Raw genomic sequence first — 14,240 nt, forward strand, 5'->3', positions numbered from 1 at the left:
GGTGCATTAGCGGCCATGCATAAGTCATAAAGCCTCCACAGAGGATATAAAAAAAAACCTCAGGAGCAGCTTCTGACATTTATTACAACAAATCAGTGTTTGTCTTCTCGCTGTAAAGTAATGCCACTCGGGGAGGATTATTCTTTGTGCCTAATGTTATCTCGGAGGATTACAGGAGAACTGAATTTGCCCATTGTTGAAATAACGAGACTATAATTGGGCTGAACACTACACTGCCCTGTAATGTTGACTTTCCCTCGTTTCTGTTAATGAGCTTCTCATTATTTTAGGAAGAGGAACTCACTGTTTACCATAATAACGCAGTATTCTCATACAGCAGGACACGCACGTGCTTCTTCATTACCGCGTGTCGTCAAACACACAACCATCCGAGATTAATTTTTAATTAAAGATACGACTGAAAAGACCTTTTATTCTCATTTATCGTTGTTCTAGTTTACAGGCTGCGCGGGGCATTTAGCGTTGCTCAAAGATTCGGTTGGCACACAGGTCCGCGGTTGGACCCAGGACCCAAACTGTGGATGCCTCTCACCAACAACAAAGTCTCCGAATTGGGGAGCAGTTCCAGGGTTTAGGGTGGGGACCGCTGTTAATGACAGCAGCTCCAGGCTGCACCGTGCAAAGACTTAAAGAGGGATGGAGCAATGATGGGGCCTTCATACAGAGGACCTCCTATAAGATACTGGCATGTCTACTGGCAGATCTGTCCAATATAAATCCACATTAAAGTAATTGTCAAGCGACATATTGCACATTGCTACCATATTCTGGAATGAGAAACCATAAAATGGCCATCGATTAGTTTGGAAATTCAAAATAAACAAGGTGTATATCACACTACAGAGAAACACCCAGCCACAAAGCTGAGGTAAATAGCAAAACAAGGGTGTTTGTTCCAAACCCGAATGACTTAAATGACACTGTTGAACAACACGCACACACGAGCACCGCTCAGCAGATCCAGTTGCCTCCTGATCCAGATGTAGGCAACGTGCAGCTCTTAAATAAATGATCAGTGGGGGTAAAAAAACCCACAGCCGACATATTTTTTTCCTCTTACATCAGATCACAGAAATAGACTCGATCGCCAAAATTAGAATCTGAGGCGGCAAATCAACGACCACTACAGGGCAGAGCAGCCGAAGCCACGCGCCGACTGCTGCACATGCAGCCGGAACAGTTGGTCGTGTGTCTGCTGGTGCGGTTCCACCTGCTCCGGGGTCAGTCCGCTTCGCAACAACCTGGAGTTCAAACGCGCATCAACACGCACGGAGAGCCCTGCCTGTGTGGGCGAGAGACATAGAAACACGGAGAGAGAGAGAGCGAGAGAGAGACATAGAACCACGGAGAGAGAGACAGACTTCCGCCAACAGCTGCTTCAACTTCGCACGCGCCGCTGACTGAAGCTTTCCATGACAACCAGGCTAACAGGCTAATTAACGGAGCCGTCCTCCACCTTTGCCACAGTTTTCCCGCAAAGATGCCAACTATAAAAACAAAGCAGCAACAAAGCCCACGCGCTGCGCTCCTCCTCCACCCCTGTACTCACCACAGCTGTCTCTTGGTGGGGAGGCAGTCTTTGTTGGAGGCTGTCACTCCCATGGCCATCTGCATCACCGTGATGTACTTCTGGTACTTCATTTTGTCATCCTCGGCTCGCGCTGCTACTTCTTCTTCTTCTTCTTCTTCTGCTACTTCGAGGAATCCGCGCGCCACTGGAGCGGCACAGGTAAGCGCGCATTCAAGTGTTTGTTATTGTCCCCCGATCAGAACACGCAATTTCCGCGAATGGAGGAGCGCTGACGGGGAAAATGTTCCCCGAGGAGCTCAAGGAAAGGTACCACGCCGTCGCGACCCATGTCTCTAATCTCATTAGCGCTCAGAATAGATTGCTTAATCCATTCAATTTTAGTCAGGACCGGGTCATTGTTGTGGTTCGCTCCGTAGCGCCCACTTTTACCCCCTCTTCTCGCTCTCTCTCTCTCTCTGCTCTTTCCTCCCCCTGTGCCGCTTTAATTCAGGAAAAAAGAGTGAGGAGAAAGAAAGAAAGAAACCAGGGGCAGAGAGAGGGGATGCGACGGCGGTGGCACCCGAATGTCTGTGAGGTAGGAGGAAGGAAAGCGCGCCTGTGTCCAAAGAGAGGGAGAGGGAGCTGTGGAGTGACAAGGAGGGAGGAGAGGAAGAGCAGGGGAGGAGGAGGAGGAGGAGGAAGGACGAGGCAGCTGTGTGGTGCTTTACGAGGGGAGAACCTGCTGCTGCTGCTGCTGCTGTAAATCGGGATTATTTTACCATATTTACAACATGTAATTAACAATGTAATCAATATTATAAGGGCTCCACTTAAAGGCAGCCACATAAAATAAGCACAGATGATACATCGCCACTTCCTCCCCACCCCCCCACCCCCCCCGCGTGCACGAGAAAGCCGCGAACTGCCATTTTCTGCTGCCGGCATCATTTTCAACCAGAATTTGCCCAGTAGAGGCTTGGTGGTGAAGCTGGGGCTGGAGCTGGACTTGAGCCTCCTACTCGAGTGCGTTTCCCCACCCACTCTCATAAGATCATTGCTGGCCACAGATCAAATAAAATCGAGGACGACAAGTGTGTATAATGTGCAGTGGAGCGCCTGGTGTATTATAGGTTAGGAGCATCATTAGCGCCTTGAAAGCGTTAACCCTTCTGAGGTTGTTACTCAGCGTATTTATTAGCATCAGAAGGTAAACGGGGGCCAAATAAAGGAAGTGTAAACATGGACACGCGCTCCAAGACCTCTGGAGGTTGGTCAGGTTATTGTTAGCATAAGTATCCTGTAGTTCACAATAGCATCTGAATGTTTGGAGGCTATCTCTGCAAGGTTGGCAGATTTTGCAGGAAGTGGGTGTCCGCGTGCTGTATGGGGCTCCGTGTCATCTTCTGTCAGAACTGACCTTGTTATTTAAATCTCAATCTTGTTAACTGGCCACACGCTTGTCGCGCCGCCACGACCGGACGATGAGTTAAGGCAACATGATCTTATTGAAGGCTCGGTTAAACTGAGCCGCACGGAGCTAATTAAGGTCCAGAGAGATTACGAGTTCGGAAGGAAAATGACATTGAATTTTCCATTTGATCCGAACGTTTTCATGTAAGCCAAGCTACCGCTTACTGCTGAGCCAGAGGTTCCAGCTGCCTTTGACTCCCCCTCTGGTGGGGCCCGAAGATGCAAATCAATGATCGATCTGGTGTCATATTTAAATGCCAGTAAACGCGAGTCTTCGGCGAGTCCTCGAGGACAAAACACCCATGAACACAAGGTCTGGGTGTCTCCGTGCGACCTCCAGCCAGACCTTTGCACTGATTCTTCCAGGGTGTTTAGAAGGAGCGTGACGTAACCATAAACACGGCGTAAATCCTCTGGACAGCACCATTAACTTTAAACAAGATGGCAGCGGAGCTGGAGAGTCTCCCAGACATGAAGTTACCATGAAACCACAGCGTGAGCGATGACAGAAGCCTCCCTCCCGCCGTATAAACATTCGTCCACGCTATTAAACAGAGGAACGGAAGGGAGAAGCGCACGAGCCGCACTCGAGACGGCGCGATAGAAACGGGCGAGCTGTGTTTGATGGGGCCGTCTGGTCGCAGCTGGTGGCCAAGGTCAGAGGGAAAAGTGCTGTTTTCAGCGCTGGCGGCTGCACAGCAACACTAATTCCTGCCAGCGGACCCTCAACACAACCTACCTCCCCTCTTCTCCCATGTTTGTTTACACTTCTGGGAGTTAGAAAGAGGATTAAGTCAAAGGCACACACACACACGCACACACACACACACACACGCCGCGGTGACCTGAAAGAGAGCGAGGATAGCGAGGGCGCCCCAGCAGCGATATGGTCTTAAGCCAGGAGGACAGTGGGGACTGAGAATGACGCACAACTCCTCAGGACGCCGTCCATATTGTCTTTGTTGCCTGTTATTAAATCAAACTTTATTGCCGATACGGACTTTAAAATGGACTCTTTATCTCTTTATCTCGCCTCCTTCGCTGCACATGTAGAAACTCCTCACGAGAATGTAAATAAAAGCGACTTTAAAGCCTTCAAAGATCCCCTCCCGTGATGAATTTATGTCGAGAAGGACATGAGAAGAATACTGATTGGTTTAAGGATGAGATTTCCCTGAGGAGCAGCAAACATCCCAATGTGGTGCCCCCCCCCCCCCCCCCCCCCCACAAGTGCCACCACCATAAATTACACTATCCCCTGGCCCCTGTCCACGATTAATCACATGACCACAACATCCAGATTAAATCTGTAGCCTTGGACTGTCTCTCTCGCTCCCTCTGGCTCCCTTTCATGTCCGAGGCGCACGTAATCATTGTGCACACGACATCGACTCAGGACGGCGTGTGTGTGTGTGTGTGTGTGTGTGTGTGTGTTACAACCCAGCAGATAGATTAACTTACACCCAAACCGGAAATAGCGTCATCCACCTGTACCGCCATGAAACCGCGCCAGCCCTCAGCCGAGGTCGCGCTCATCCTGTGACTCAACGCGATGCGGCTTAAATAAACGGACAGAACGGAATTAAGTGGGAGAATGTCACAAAATAGCAGATTTTAAAAAATAAAATAAATTGGATCCTAAACAGTTAAGCTGGCACTGGCTCCAGTTCCAGACTGAACTGGGATGAAAGACAATCTAATAACGGCGGCGGCGGCGAGCCGTCCTGCATCTCACACGGCGGTGACGGGACATTAAATGCGCCCGGGACGTCTGAGCCGTGGGAGGATGAAGGATGGGAGGATGAAGCGCTTCGAGAAAAAGAGGAATGGGCAGCGAGAGGTGCGGCGCGGAGCTATAACTAACTGTGTCTGCTGATTAAAAACCCGCCCGTGACTCGCCGGAGAGCGGTGATGTGATAAGAAAGCACACATGGGCGGCCAGACGTGGACGCTGCGCACGCCACGCAGGGCACGGGCACCAACCGAGGCTAATGCGATATGGAAATGAAGCGGTGGCAGAAGTTCGCTCTTCCTTTAAAAGCCGCACGGCCTTCGTGAAGGCATTTCTGCACGCTATGTGTGCCCCCCAACACCCTTCCACACCCTCGCCGCCCCCTGCGTGCACGTACAGGTCACAGATTTCGGGTTGAATAACGGAGGTGTAGGAGGGTGGAGTGGAAGACAAACGGAGTGTGTGTGTGTGTGGGGGGGGCTGCTCAGGGGTGATTTATGCTCCAGCTTCAGAGCTGAAGGAAAGAAAACAATCATGGTTCCAGGTGACGGGGATATACGTCAACAGATATTACGCCTGAATTTCCTCACCAACTTTGTGCACGAGTCCATCCATCACCGCGTGTTTGTCCCCCAGCAAACGGGGTGACACTACAGTAAATCGAACCTTTGCTGCTCCTCCAGTCAGCAGGGTTTGGCGCCCCCCCCCCCCCCTTCCCTTCCCTGCTGTCACCTTTATTAACAGGCTGCCAGGTGGAAACTTTCACCTGTCCCGCTCCGGCCGCGGATCTGCTGACGCCGCCATGGCCTCTGAGCGGCTGGCACAGGGTGTCCCCTCGTGTTACCACGCTCTGGCACCGTCGCCATATTTCCCCTGAATATCACCTGATTTCACACCTGTGGCTGCGACCAGATGCGCTCTTGAATTTAAAAGACTGAAGAGGAGACAGACGCGAGGCAGCGTCGAGTCAGAGCACGAGATGATGCAAATCAGCAAGAAGCGAGTCAGTTTGGGCGATTTGCACTACAAATGTATGTTATCAGATGCATGTTTATCATATTAGCGGTGCCCCAGGTGGTGCCATACGTGTGCATGTGCATACGCTGTCACTGTGTATTCTATCACAGAAATCTCAGTGAAGAGTGAGGAGGAGACGTCCCACCATCTGTCAGTGCATACATTTACATAGTCTCTCTCTCGCTCTCTCTCTCATGCACCCACATTTGTAATGAAATGTAAATAAACTTATTTTTGCAAGTAACTGTGGTGACTTTTTCCTACATGGACCCATTTGACAACATTCATCAACAGTTTTTGGTTTGTATTTTCATGCAAATGTAAAGGTTTACCAACTGTGGACACAAATAGGCCGTAGCTTTAAATTAGCATTTGTTGCTAATTGGTTTACTGGTCTACTGGTTTACGAGCGAGTTTATGATTTAAGCCCTCGATTAACTCCGAACCAGAATGCAGTTGTGGCCATTTATCAGCAAATGTAGGAAGAGGAACAAACTGCTGACTAATCTCTTGAAAGTAGGAGAGAAACGGGATTAACGAGTGGCTGCGCGCGATATTCTTGGGCCACGGCGGCCAATCGACAGAGAGAAGAGCTAAAGCGGAGCGCCGCCGGGTCCAGTCAAAACTCCAGGACCGGCAACAGCGTGAGGGATGTGCACGAGCGTGGCGTGCATTCCTTACATAACAACTTCTAAACTCTAAAACCAACTTCTTGCGAGCTGCTCAGATGGGTCCTCTCAGGCCATGGCGTGCCACAACCCTGCACGCCGCTGCATGCTCTGCTAAAACAGGTGGCGCCGCTCCTACGTGTGCGCTACATGTGCTAAAAAAAAAACCCACGCGGGCCATGTGCACGAGGGAATGAAAGCTCAGTCCATCAAAGCACAAATGCTAAACAGTGTAGATTAGACGAGGGGATGAAGGTCTTCTTTACATCGCTCACGTGCGGCGAGCTGAAGGAAAGATTCTGCAGCCCCGCGCAGACTAGCGAGGCCGAGGTGAAGGTCACGCAGAGGTAACCTGAACCCGCCCGTCATGTGACGGCCTTCGCAATCTCCACACGTTCTCTCCGGAGTCTAAGCTTTCGCCTGTTTCCAAGAGGACCGTAGCAACAGCAGTTTCTCGAGCTCACGTGACCTCCGGACGCCCCAGAACGGTGGAACGGTGCATTATGGGAGCGCGGCTGAACACACTGCTGAACAGTTTAGAGCTACTATGCGTCCATCCTGCTGGTGGGCAGCGCAGCGCTGAGTCAGACAGTGACAGACACCAGCGGCTAACAGGGTGTGATTGAGCGGTCGGAGCGTCGAGCCTGTCAGCCAGCTCTCTCCTGGACTTCCTGACAGTCACACCTCAAAGGAACAGGCAACACACGTCATTTCTTTTCAGTCCCCCCCCTTTTGATATGAACCAAAACAGAAACATCCACAAATAGCACGGACGCCACCGGTGAGACGCCCTCTGTCCACAGACCTCCTCTCTAAGGTCTCGTCAGAAGCTCTCCTTCCCTTATTACGATCTTTTCAAGATCATTCTGAGATGATCTCACCCAATATTGAGTATTATTGTACCAAGGATTTACAAAGAAGGTGCTCCAAAATGTCATTTAAACAGTTAGCTAATCCGCTAGCAGGGTTGATAACGACACAACAGCAGGCGACCATGTGACCATTTTCATTTAAAGGACTTTATCGGTCCAATCAGCCCGACCGCCGCCGCCCCGGATGACCCGATCACCTTCAGGTAAAGAGCAGGTTCCATCAGTTCTGATTCATCCGCGTGAAACGTGACGCAGGAGCGACTCCACGGTGCTGAGTGGAGAGCACCAGCCCGTTTCATAATTAAGGTCATCATCTGCATACGTAGACAGTGAAATCATCCACGACCTTAGATGAATGAGCGGAGCGGTTGTCCTCGCCCCGGGGGGGCACATCAGTCAGAACCGCTTTAACCCAATCATCTATGTAAAACTTTAGTCAGCCTGTCCCCGGCTCTCCTCGCCTCTCGGGAGAGGGTCTACATCAGTAACACAAACTGGCAGATTAGTCTCAACAGTTTAGAGTTTGTTTCAAAAGAGATAGCCTGAGTCCGGCTATCTGGTCCTGGCGAGCAAGAGAGGAGTCCTGAAATAAGGGCGTTATGTTAAACAGCACTTTAAATTATTCCTGTCTAAAGGCTTTTAGGTTTGTGCTAATATTTGTGCACACTTTTACACTGTAGCTCTGCATCGAGACGTTTTTAATGAAAAGCAGAGAATGTTGCGAAATAAATGCCGCCTCGCTCTGTTTTTATTAAACGAGGTCGTCCTGTGCGGCGAGAATGAGAAGGAACGGACAAGGCTTCGTTCGTAAATACGGAGGATCCCGTCGCCGCCGTCCGCTGGGTTTGTCAGACTAGCATCCAACAGGAAGAGGCACTTCTGTAGTTTAGGCTAGCTGCTAGCGGCTCCTGCTGCTAACACCAAAGGCTACCCTATTGATGAGGACGACGACACGATATCCTTCATCTACAGGGATACAAGGAGCCTTTCGGGCGGCCATAGTTAGAGAGCTACTCTGTCATAGGGCGTTCTGCATGGAGGTGGCATGTTTGACCCTCATTAGGTGGCATGTTTGACCCTCATTAGGTGGCATGTTTGACCCCAATTATAAGATAATTGCTGAATAACGGATCATCTGTTTGGAGTTGGGAAGTTCTAAGAAGGTCAGAGTTAAAGAAATCTTTATGGAAACCTAAGCTAAAGCCACCAAATCAGGATTTCATGACTCCACATTGTTCCCTTTAATCAGCCGGCACGTGTCGTGGTTGTCTTCGTGAAGACGAACCTTCAGGCGTTCATCCGCTCGAAGGACACAACCGACCAAGACGGCGTCGGGCCGGGAGCTAAGAGAGGAAAAGGAACGCGAATCACGTCATTAATCCAGGTGACTGGTCCTCAGCGGGGCATTAACGCCACGCGGCGGCCATTACCGAGTGGCGCCGTCCTGCGGATGATGAGTCACGGCGGACCCATCAAGGGCAGATAACACTCACACACGGTTGGCACGGCGACACAGCAGCGCCTCAGACAGAAAAACACTCTTCCGTTGGCAGCTTCTGTCCCGCAGGTGTCCTCTCTTCAAACGACTCATTTGGTTTGTTGCCTAACCGATTTCCCCGCGCAGCCCGGCGAACGCACGCGTGCACGTGGGGGACGTGTGGGGCCACACGGGCCCACGCCGAGGATGAGTTGGTCTCCTCGAGCCTGTGAGGGCTGGGACGTCTCACCCCTCTGTTCAGCTGTTGCCTAAATGGCTTCTTAACGGTCCGAGGAGCAATGTACCCTGCTGTCCCTCCACCAACGCGCCCCCCGTGGCCCAAACAGGGTAAAGGTCAGCGCAGGGCCTGCAGCCAGGATCCCAGCGCTGCTAAAGTTCCATCGTCTCCTCTGCTTCACTTCTAACATGTCATTAGGGAATGTCACAAGGTCGGCGGCAGGGGCCCTCCGCCCCGTTAGGGATGAACCCGACACCCTGACCAGCAGGATCAGGACCGGTTGGCTGCTAAAAACCAGCTAATTCACGCTGCATCGCGAACAAATTGGTATAAAACCATTAGAGGAACGCGCCGGAGACACAAAAAGGCCACATGGAGGAAAAAACCCCATAAATAACAAGAGTTGACAGCGGTCCCGGCGGCTGCGCGAGGCCTTACACAACGCCGCTGTGACCTAAATGCTCGTTATGCTAACGTGCGCTAACGCAAACACGCTGCGATTATCAGGTGTTACGTTCACGTTGGGCGTTACACGTTAGGGCCGAGGTACTGCAAATGGCTGTCTGTACGGTAGGGTCCAGGGTGTTCCGTGACCTCTGACCTCACCTATTCCATACACGCACGCAGGGGTCCACTGAGCTCAGCACCGTGGAGACGCCGATCAACCCTGGTTACAGGTGAGTGAACGGGGCGCCGCATCAAAGGTGAGCTGAGGATGAAACCGTCCCGCCGTGGCCTTAATCCTTCGACACCTGCGATTTGAAGCAGGCGCCTTTGATGTTGCTGGTTGGGCTGCAGGGGAAGCGAGGCGGAGGAACAAGCTGGACGGGTCGGTTTTACGTCATGGCGCAGCCTCGCCGTGGTTTACGCTCCCGTCTCAGCACCCACCACAGCGGCGAGCGGCGGTCTGGTGGAACCTGGCAGCCGTAAAATTCACAGCCGGCGGCGATTTGTAAACACATGTCAGCTTTTCATTTTGGCCTGGGAATTATTTGATAGTCCAGATTCATCCGCGGTGTCATAGAGACGCTTATTTCAGTTCTTAAACCCCTTTTTTCTGACTGTCTAAAGCAGTTTGGAGCGTGTGCACGCTACCCAGAGCGCATGTGTGGTTCATGATGGGAAATGGAGGACCATAAATTCTGACGGGTTTGATAAGAAACAGGCGGTTTCAAATCATACCTTTCTGTCAAATGGTTCTTTTGCCCACAGGACTGCTGCGGATTAATCTCGATTACAATGAATCTGGACCAGAACTTGAATCGTTAGCTGTAGCGTTAGCTGTAGCGTTAGCTAACGAAGGCTACGCGTCTGTTAACCATTGAAAATGAAACTCCAAACGTGGATCATCCTGGAGTAGTGAGACAATTTTCACGCCCCTTGACTTGATGTTAGGTTGACAGGAATGTCTTAAATCAGGTCATAATCACCACTAATGTCCCTGTCTTCTCTCCACAGTCGTCCACCAGGAGGGCAGATTTGGATTAAGACGCTCTCCATGAAATAACAGGAAATCAGCCACTTCTCTAGAGAGGTCTTTACTATAGCTCTCTTTTCGCTGCGGTGAGTTGCCATGGAGATCAGTCACGTTCCCTCAGAAAGGTGCCACAATCGTTCTGAATAAATTGTGTAACACCTGTGCCTTCCCTGTATCCAAAAAAAACCCCCAAACCCCAGACAAGGAGCAGGTTAATCTGGGTCATTCAGATTAAGGAATACTAGTTTGGAGAGACCACACACACACACCAGTAGACGTCTGTGGAGCCAATTCATGGGTCGGCTTATTTATTACCATGTTTACAATCTACATTCAAATCTACATAAAACACTGTGCAACGATTACTCGACAGACGACTGAAGCGGCGACCGCTCGTCAACGTCAGTGATGTCGGTTTTCAACCCGTTACACTCGCCGCTCGTAAACGGCGTCGTTTGGAATTCAGCGCGGCGACTGCAAATGGTTCTCACGCCCGATGGAGTCAAGGATCAGGTGCAGGGACGAGCATTTAGCCAGCAACCCTCCGACGTGTGGAGCCGATGCTGATCAAAGGTGCGGCTGCTCGCATACATGATGTTCCACAGCTCGTCTTAAACATCCTTGCATGGTTGCCCCAGCTCCAGCGCCTGTTGGTGGGGGGGGATGGTTGGGTGCAAGAAAAAAAAGGTGTGGCTTTGCTGTTGTCATGGCAACAGAGGCACGTTAGGTCGAACCTCCTCAGCCAGTGGCTGTGTGAGGTGGCAGAACGGCGGGCGCTAGCAGGAGTATTTCCAATATGCACGCAGGAATACGCGTTAGAGTCGGCGGCCTGGTATCAGCGGCATAAATCGGCCATTCCAGAGCGGCTGCTGAGCGTGTGCATGTGACGCTCGCTGGCTGAACGCCACTCTAACCAGCTCCTGAGACCAGCAGCCCCCCCCCCCCCAATAGAACGGTAATAGCATTTCTGGTTTCAGAGTTCAGGAAAGCATAGCCATCAGTTATACCGGCCACGTTATAGCGCCGCGGCGTCTTTCACAGGCCTCTGCTGTTATAAAACACATGGTTACACGAGATTTCTAACGCAAGGTTACAGCACTTTGAGCGGCTGTGGAATGAAAAGTGCTACACAAATAAAGTTGATTGATTATTGGGCTTTAGAACAGGGGAGAGGAGCATGTTAGGAATGAGCTCCAACAGCCCAAGAGAGGAGGGGACAAAGCAGAAAGCAGAGGGATGGATGTCAGCATCGGCTTTTGCTGGATACTACTGGAGTGATCCTTATTTAAGCCAACACACATCTGGATGTGAAATCCTCATCCTCCCTCAAGCAGCATCACCGCCTTCATAAATCATGGCAATGTAGCTTGATTTGGGACTATTATTTCCATTATTTACTGCAGCGTTAATGGTATGAAAATAAATCATAAAATCAATATGGTGTTTTATATTAGCTTGTACTCGGCTTGAGGTAAACAAAATGTAAAACGAGTTCACCGTCAACATCTGTAACAAAATACCGCCATCTAGCGGCCGAAAGTACTAGTGCGGGTAACTCGCGTTTATGGATAAACTGCTGCCCTTCGTTAAATCATATGCGTGTCATAAACGGTTTAGATAGTTTAAGTTAAAACAGAGTTAAAACATTACTGAAAAATACGTAAATAATGTAAAAAAAATACATTAATGCATTAATTTGTGGCGCTTCGGTGTTTGTGTCCTTTTTCTGCGTCATCTCTTCATCCACCTGTGTCATTTCTAAAATAGCCGGGATAACGGATCATTTAAAAGCAGTATTTGGGCTGATATAAGCTTTTGTGTTTGTTTGTTTGTTTTTATTTATTTATTTTATTTTTATCTTTTGGTCCTGTTTCCGATTATTTCCGATAGCACCTAAATGCACCAGCGCCAAAAGACTGGTTAAAAACTGGATTTTTAGACACACTCTTTGCTAACGATTTTAATAAATGTTCGATATTATGCGTCGCCCACATTAACTGTAGAAATGTTTAGGAATAAAACCGCTTGGTTTTCCAGCAGTGTGCCACCAGCCTGCCAACATTTCTGGAGTAAGTTTATAGCTTTTAGATAAACACACTAGCTTAGCCTTGCTAACAACATCAACTACCATTATTAACAACGTCGAAGCCGCAAATGTTAAAATATCGAAAAGCTTTAGCTATATTATAGTTGTAAAGAGGTAGAACGAACTGTGAGAGATTTATAGGTTCGTAGACACAAGTGTTGTTTGTAAAAAAGCAATTTTCACACGACTTAAAATTAGCTTTATGCTATTAAATATACAATGTCCCTTACAGTATCGGAGGGTGGGAGTGTTGCCAGGTGGAGGAAAGCAGATTACCTTTTCAGTGAGGATGCAACCTGTCCAGATACTCTCAGGTGAGCACGGTAGAAATATGGATAAAGCAGCATATTTATAATCTAAAATATCAGTCGTCTTTTTTATTGAACAAAGTTCTTTCCTCTTCCCAGGATATATGAGAGCAGAGATTACCTTTGGAACCAAGTGGTGGTGTTTCACAGCCTGTTCCTGTCCACCTGTGAGCGGCGCCGGAGCGTCCGATCGGTGTACATTGGCCACTACGTGCTGCCTCCAGCCTCCATACAGGATGGTGAGAACGCAATGGGTTGCGAGTCACAGCAAATCGCTGCTTCCAACTGTTGTGGTCTCCTGTCTCTGATTTTAAGAAGTCAGAGAGGTGGTCGGGAGGTTAATTTGGGAGTCTTTTGATGAGCAGCCTGAAACAGAGGCGAGTCCTTTCCCTTAAATTTAGAATTGATACACTCCACCGTGCTGTCTTGTCCTCACACTTCTCTCTGTCTTGCATTGTTGCTATAAGAGTTGGAGCATGCAGACGGATGATGGACCTGTCGAAGGATCCAGCAGAAGTGAGTATGTTACCGTTCCAGTAAAGGTGTCTAGACTGCAGTGGGATTTAAAGGCCGTTCCCCTGAGTTTAATCCGTTGCTCCTCTCTTTATTCAGTTCATCGTCGTCTGACGCACACTCGCAAGGAAGTGAAGACTCTCTGGGTTCCTCTTTGAATGATTCTCCAGACCGTGACACATGTACAGGTAATTCGGTCTGGCTTGGAATGTTTTACGGTGTCAAATCTCCTGATGCTGATATTTCTGGTCTCCTCACCACAGGGTATGTAAGCATGGACAACCTGCCGAAATATTCAGGTGACCTGTGTGATTACGTTCCTGCAAGGTTGAGATGCTTCAGCTGCAAAGCTCCCTGCTGCCCACTGGACACATTCTGAGAGGAAACCGTGGACATTAGCAGTTATTACAACCACGTCTATCATTAAAGAAACCACCGCCGTTGCGTCAGCATTTGTGTTTGTAGTGTAAAGTAGAACAGTGTTAAATAAAGCTTGTACCACGGCTAATAAACGTTTGTTAAGTGACTCCTACTGCCATGTCCCTTTAGGTTATAAAATAAATTTCTATCCTTTATATTATATGATGAGTAGTAGTGCAGCATATCACTACTCAAATTACATTGAATAGAAATATGCTAATTTGACATAAACTAAACTGGGGTTAAATATAGCTCATTGGTCTATATGAAAATACACAATGACACACAGTGTAACAGATTAAAACAGCAATAAGGAGGAAAAGGATCTACTGAGTTCTAACTCATGGAATCAACTGGGGTCTTTCTGCAGGGTCCAATCCATAATTCTGGCTGTGAGGGACGGACGGCAGAACAGTGAAAGTCGAAGGGAT

General features: G+C 49.3%; 2 protein-coding genes across 17 annotated transcripts in view; one reads left to right on the forward strand and one right to left on the reverse strand.

Annotated features, from left to right (window-relative positions):
• tjp1a (tight junction protein 1a) overlaps positions 1 to 2,132 on the reverse strand; it is a 58,276-nt gene extending 56,144 nt beyond the window's left edge. For 4 of the 13 annotated variants that reach the window (XM_057024357.1, XM_057024349.1, XM_057024322.1 and 1 more), the window contains exon 1: positions 1,571 to 2,126. In XM_057024357.1, the coding sequence (XP_056880337.1) occupies positions 1,571 to 1,662 (92 nt within the window). In that variant the 5' untranslated portion in view covers positions 1,663 to 2,126. Of the gene's footprint in view, positions 1 to 1,570 lie in introns of all 13 variants that reach the window. The other 9 variants (XM_057024297.1, XM_057024289.1, XM_057024270.1 and 6 more) reach the window with 4 other exon arrangements.
• Positions 1,368 to 13,916, forward strand: terb2 (telomere repeat binding bouquet formation protein 2). Of its 4 annotated transcripts, XM_057025051.1 has the most exons (10): positions 1,368 to 1,750; positions 2,043 to 2,126; positions 10,464 to 10,568; positions 10,856 to 11,055; positions 12,801 to 12,882; positions 12,976 to 13,115; positions 13,192 to 13,253; positions 13,344 to 13,396; positions 13,489 to 13,577; positions 13,653 to 13,916. In XM_057025051.1, exons 4-10 carry the CDS (start codon positions 11,043 to 11,045, stop codon positions 13,766 to 13,768), a joined length of 555 nt encoding a protein of 184 aa, XP_056881031.1. In that variant the 5' UTR covers positions 1,368 to 1,750; positions 2,043 to 2,126; positions 10,464 to 10,568; positions 10,856 to 11,042; the 3' UTR covers positions 13,769 to 13,916. The 4 variants fall into 4 exon arrangements, with proteins under 4 accessions (XP_056881031.1, XP_056881030.1, XP_056881032.1 ...); XM_057025050.1 differs by lacking the exon at positions 2,043 to 2,126; XM_057025052.1 differs by lacking the exons at positions 1,368 to 1,750; positions 2,043 to 2,126; positions 10,464 to 10,568; positions 10,856 to 11,055 and adding an exon at positions 11,497 to 12,551 and having other exon boundaries at positions 13,344 to 13,392.
• Positions 13,917 to 14,240: the final 324 nt, after the last annotated feature.

Source organism: Takifugu flavidus, chromosome 2, assembly GCF_003711565.1.
Source record: "Takifugu flavidus isolate HTHZ2018 chromosome 2, ASM371156v2, whole genome shotgun sequence".
NCBI classification, from domain to species: domain Eukaryota; kingdom Metazoa; phylum Chordata; class Actinopteri; order Tetraodontiformes; family Tetraodontidae; genus Takifugu; species Takifugu flavidus.

What these genes read in the sequence shown, in the direction of transcription:
- terb2 (XM_057025048.1), top strand. Translation starts at nt 12,488, where the DNA reads ATGTTTAGGAATAAAACCGCTTGGTTTTCCAGCAGTGTGCCACCAGCC. An exon ending in TCCAGCCTCCATACAGGATG is followed by an intron (nt 13,116 to 13,191) that starts GTGAGAACGCAA and finishes TCTGATTTTAAG; the next exon opens with AAGTCAGAGAGGTGGTCGGG. An exon ending in GAAGGATCCAGCAGAAGTGA is followed by an intron (nt 13,397 to 13,488) that starts GTATGTTACCGT and finishes CTCTTTATTCAG; the next exon opens with TTCATCGTCGTCTGACGCAC.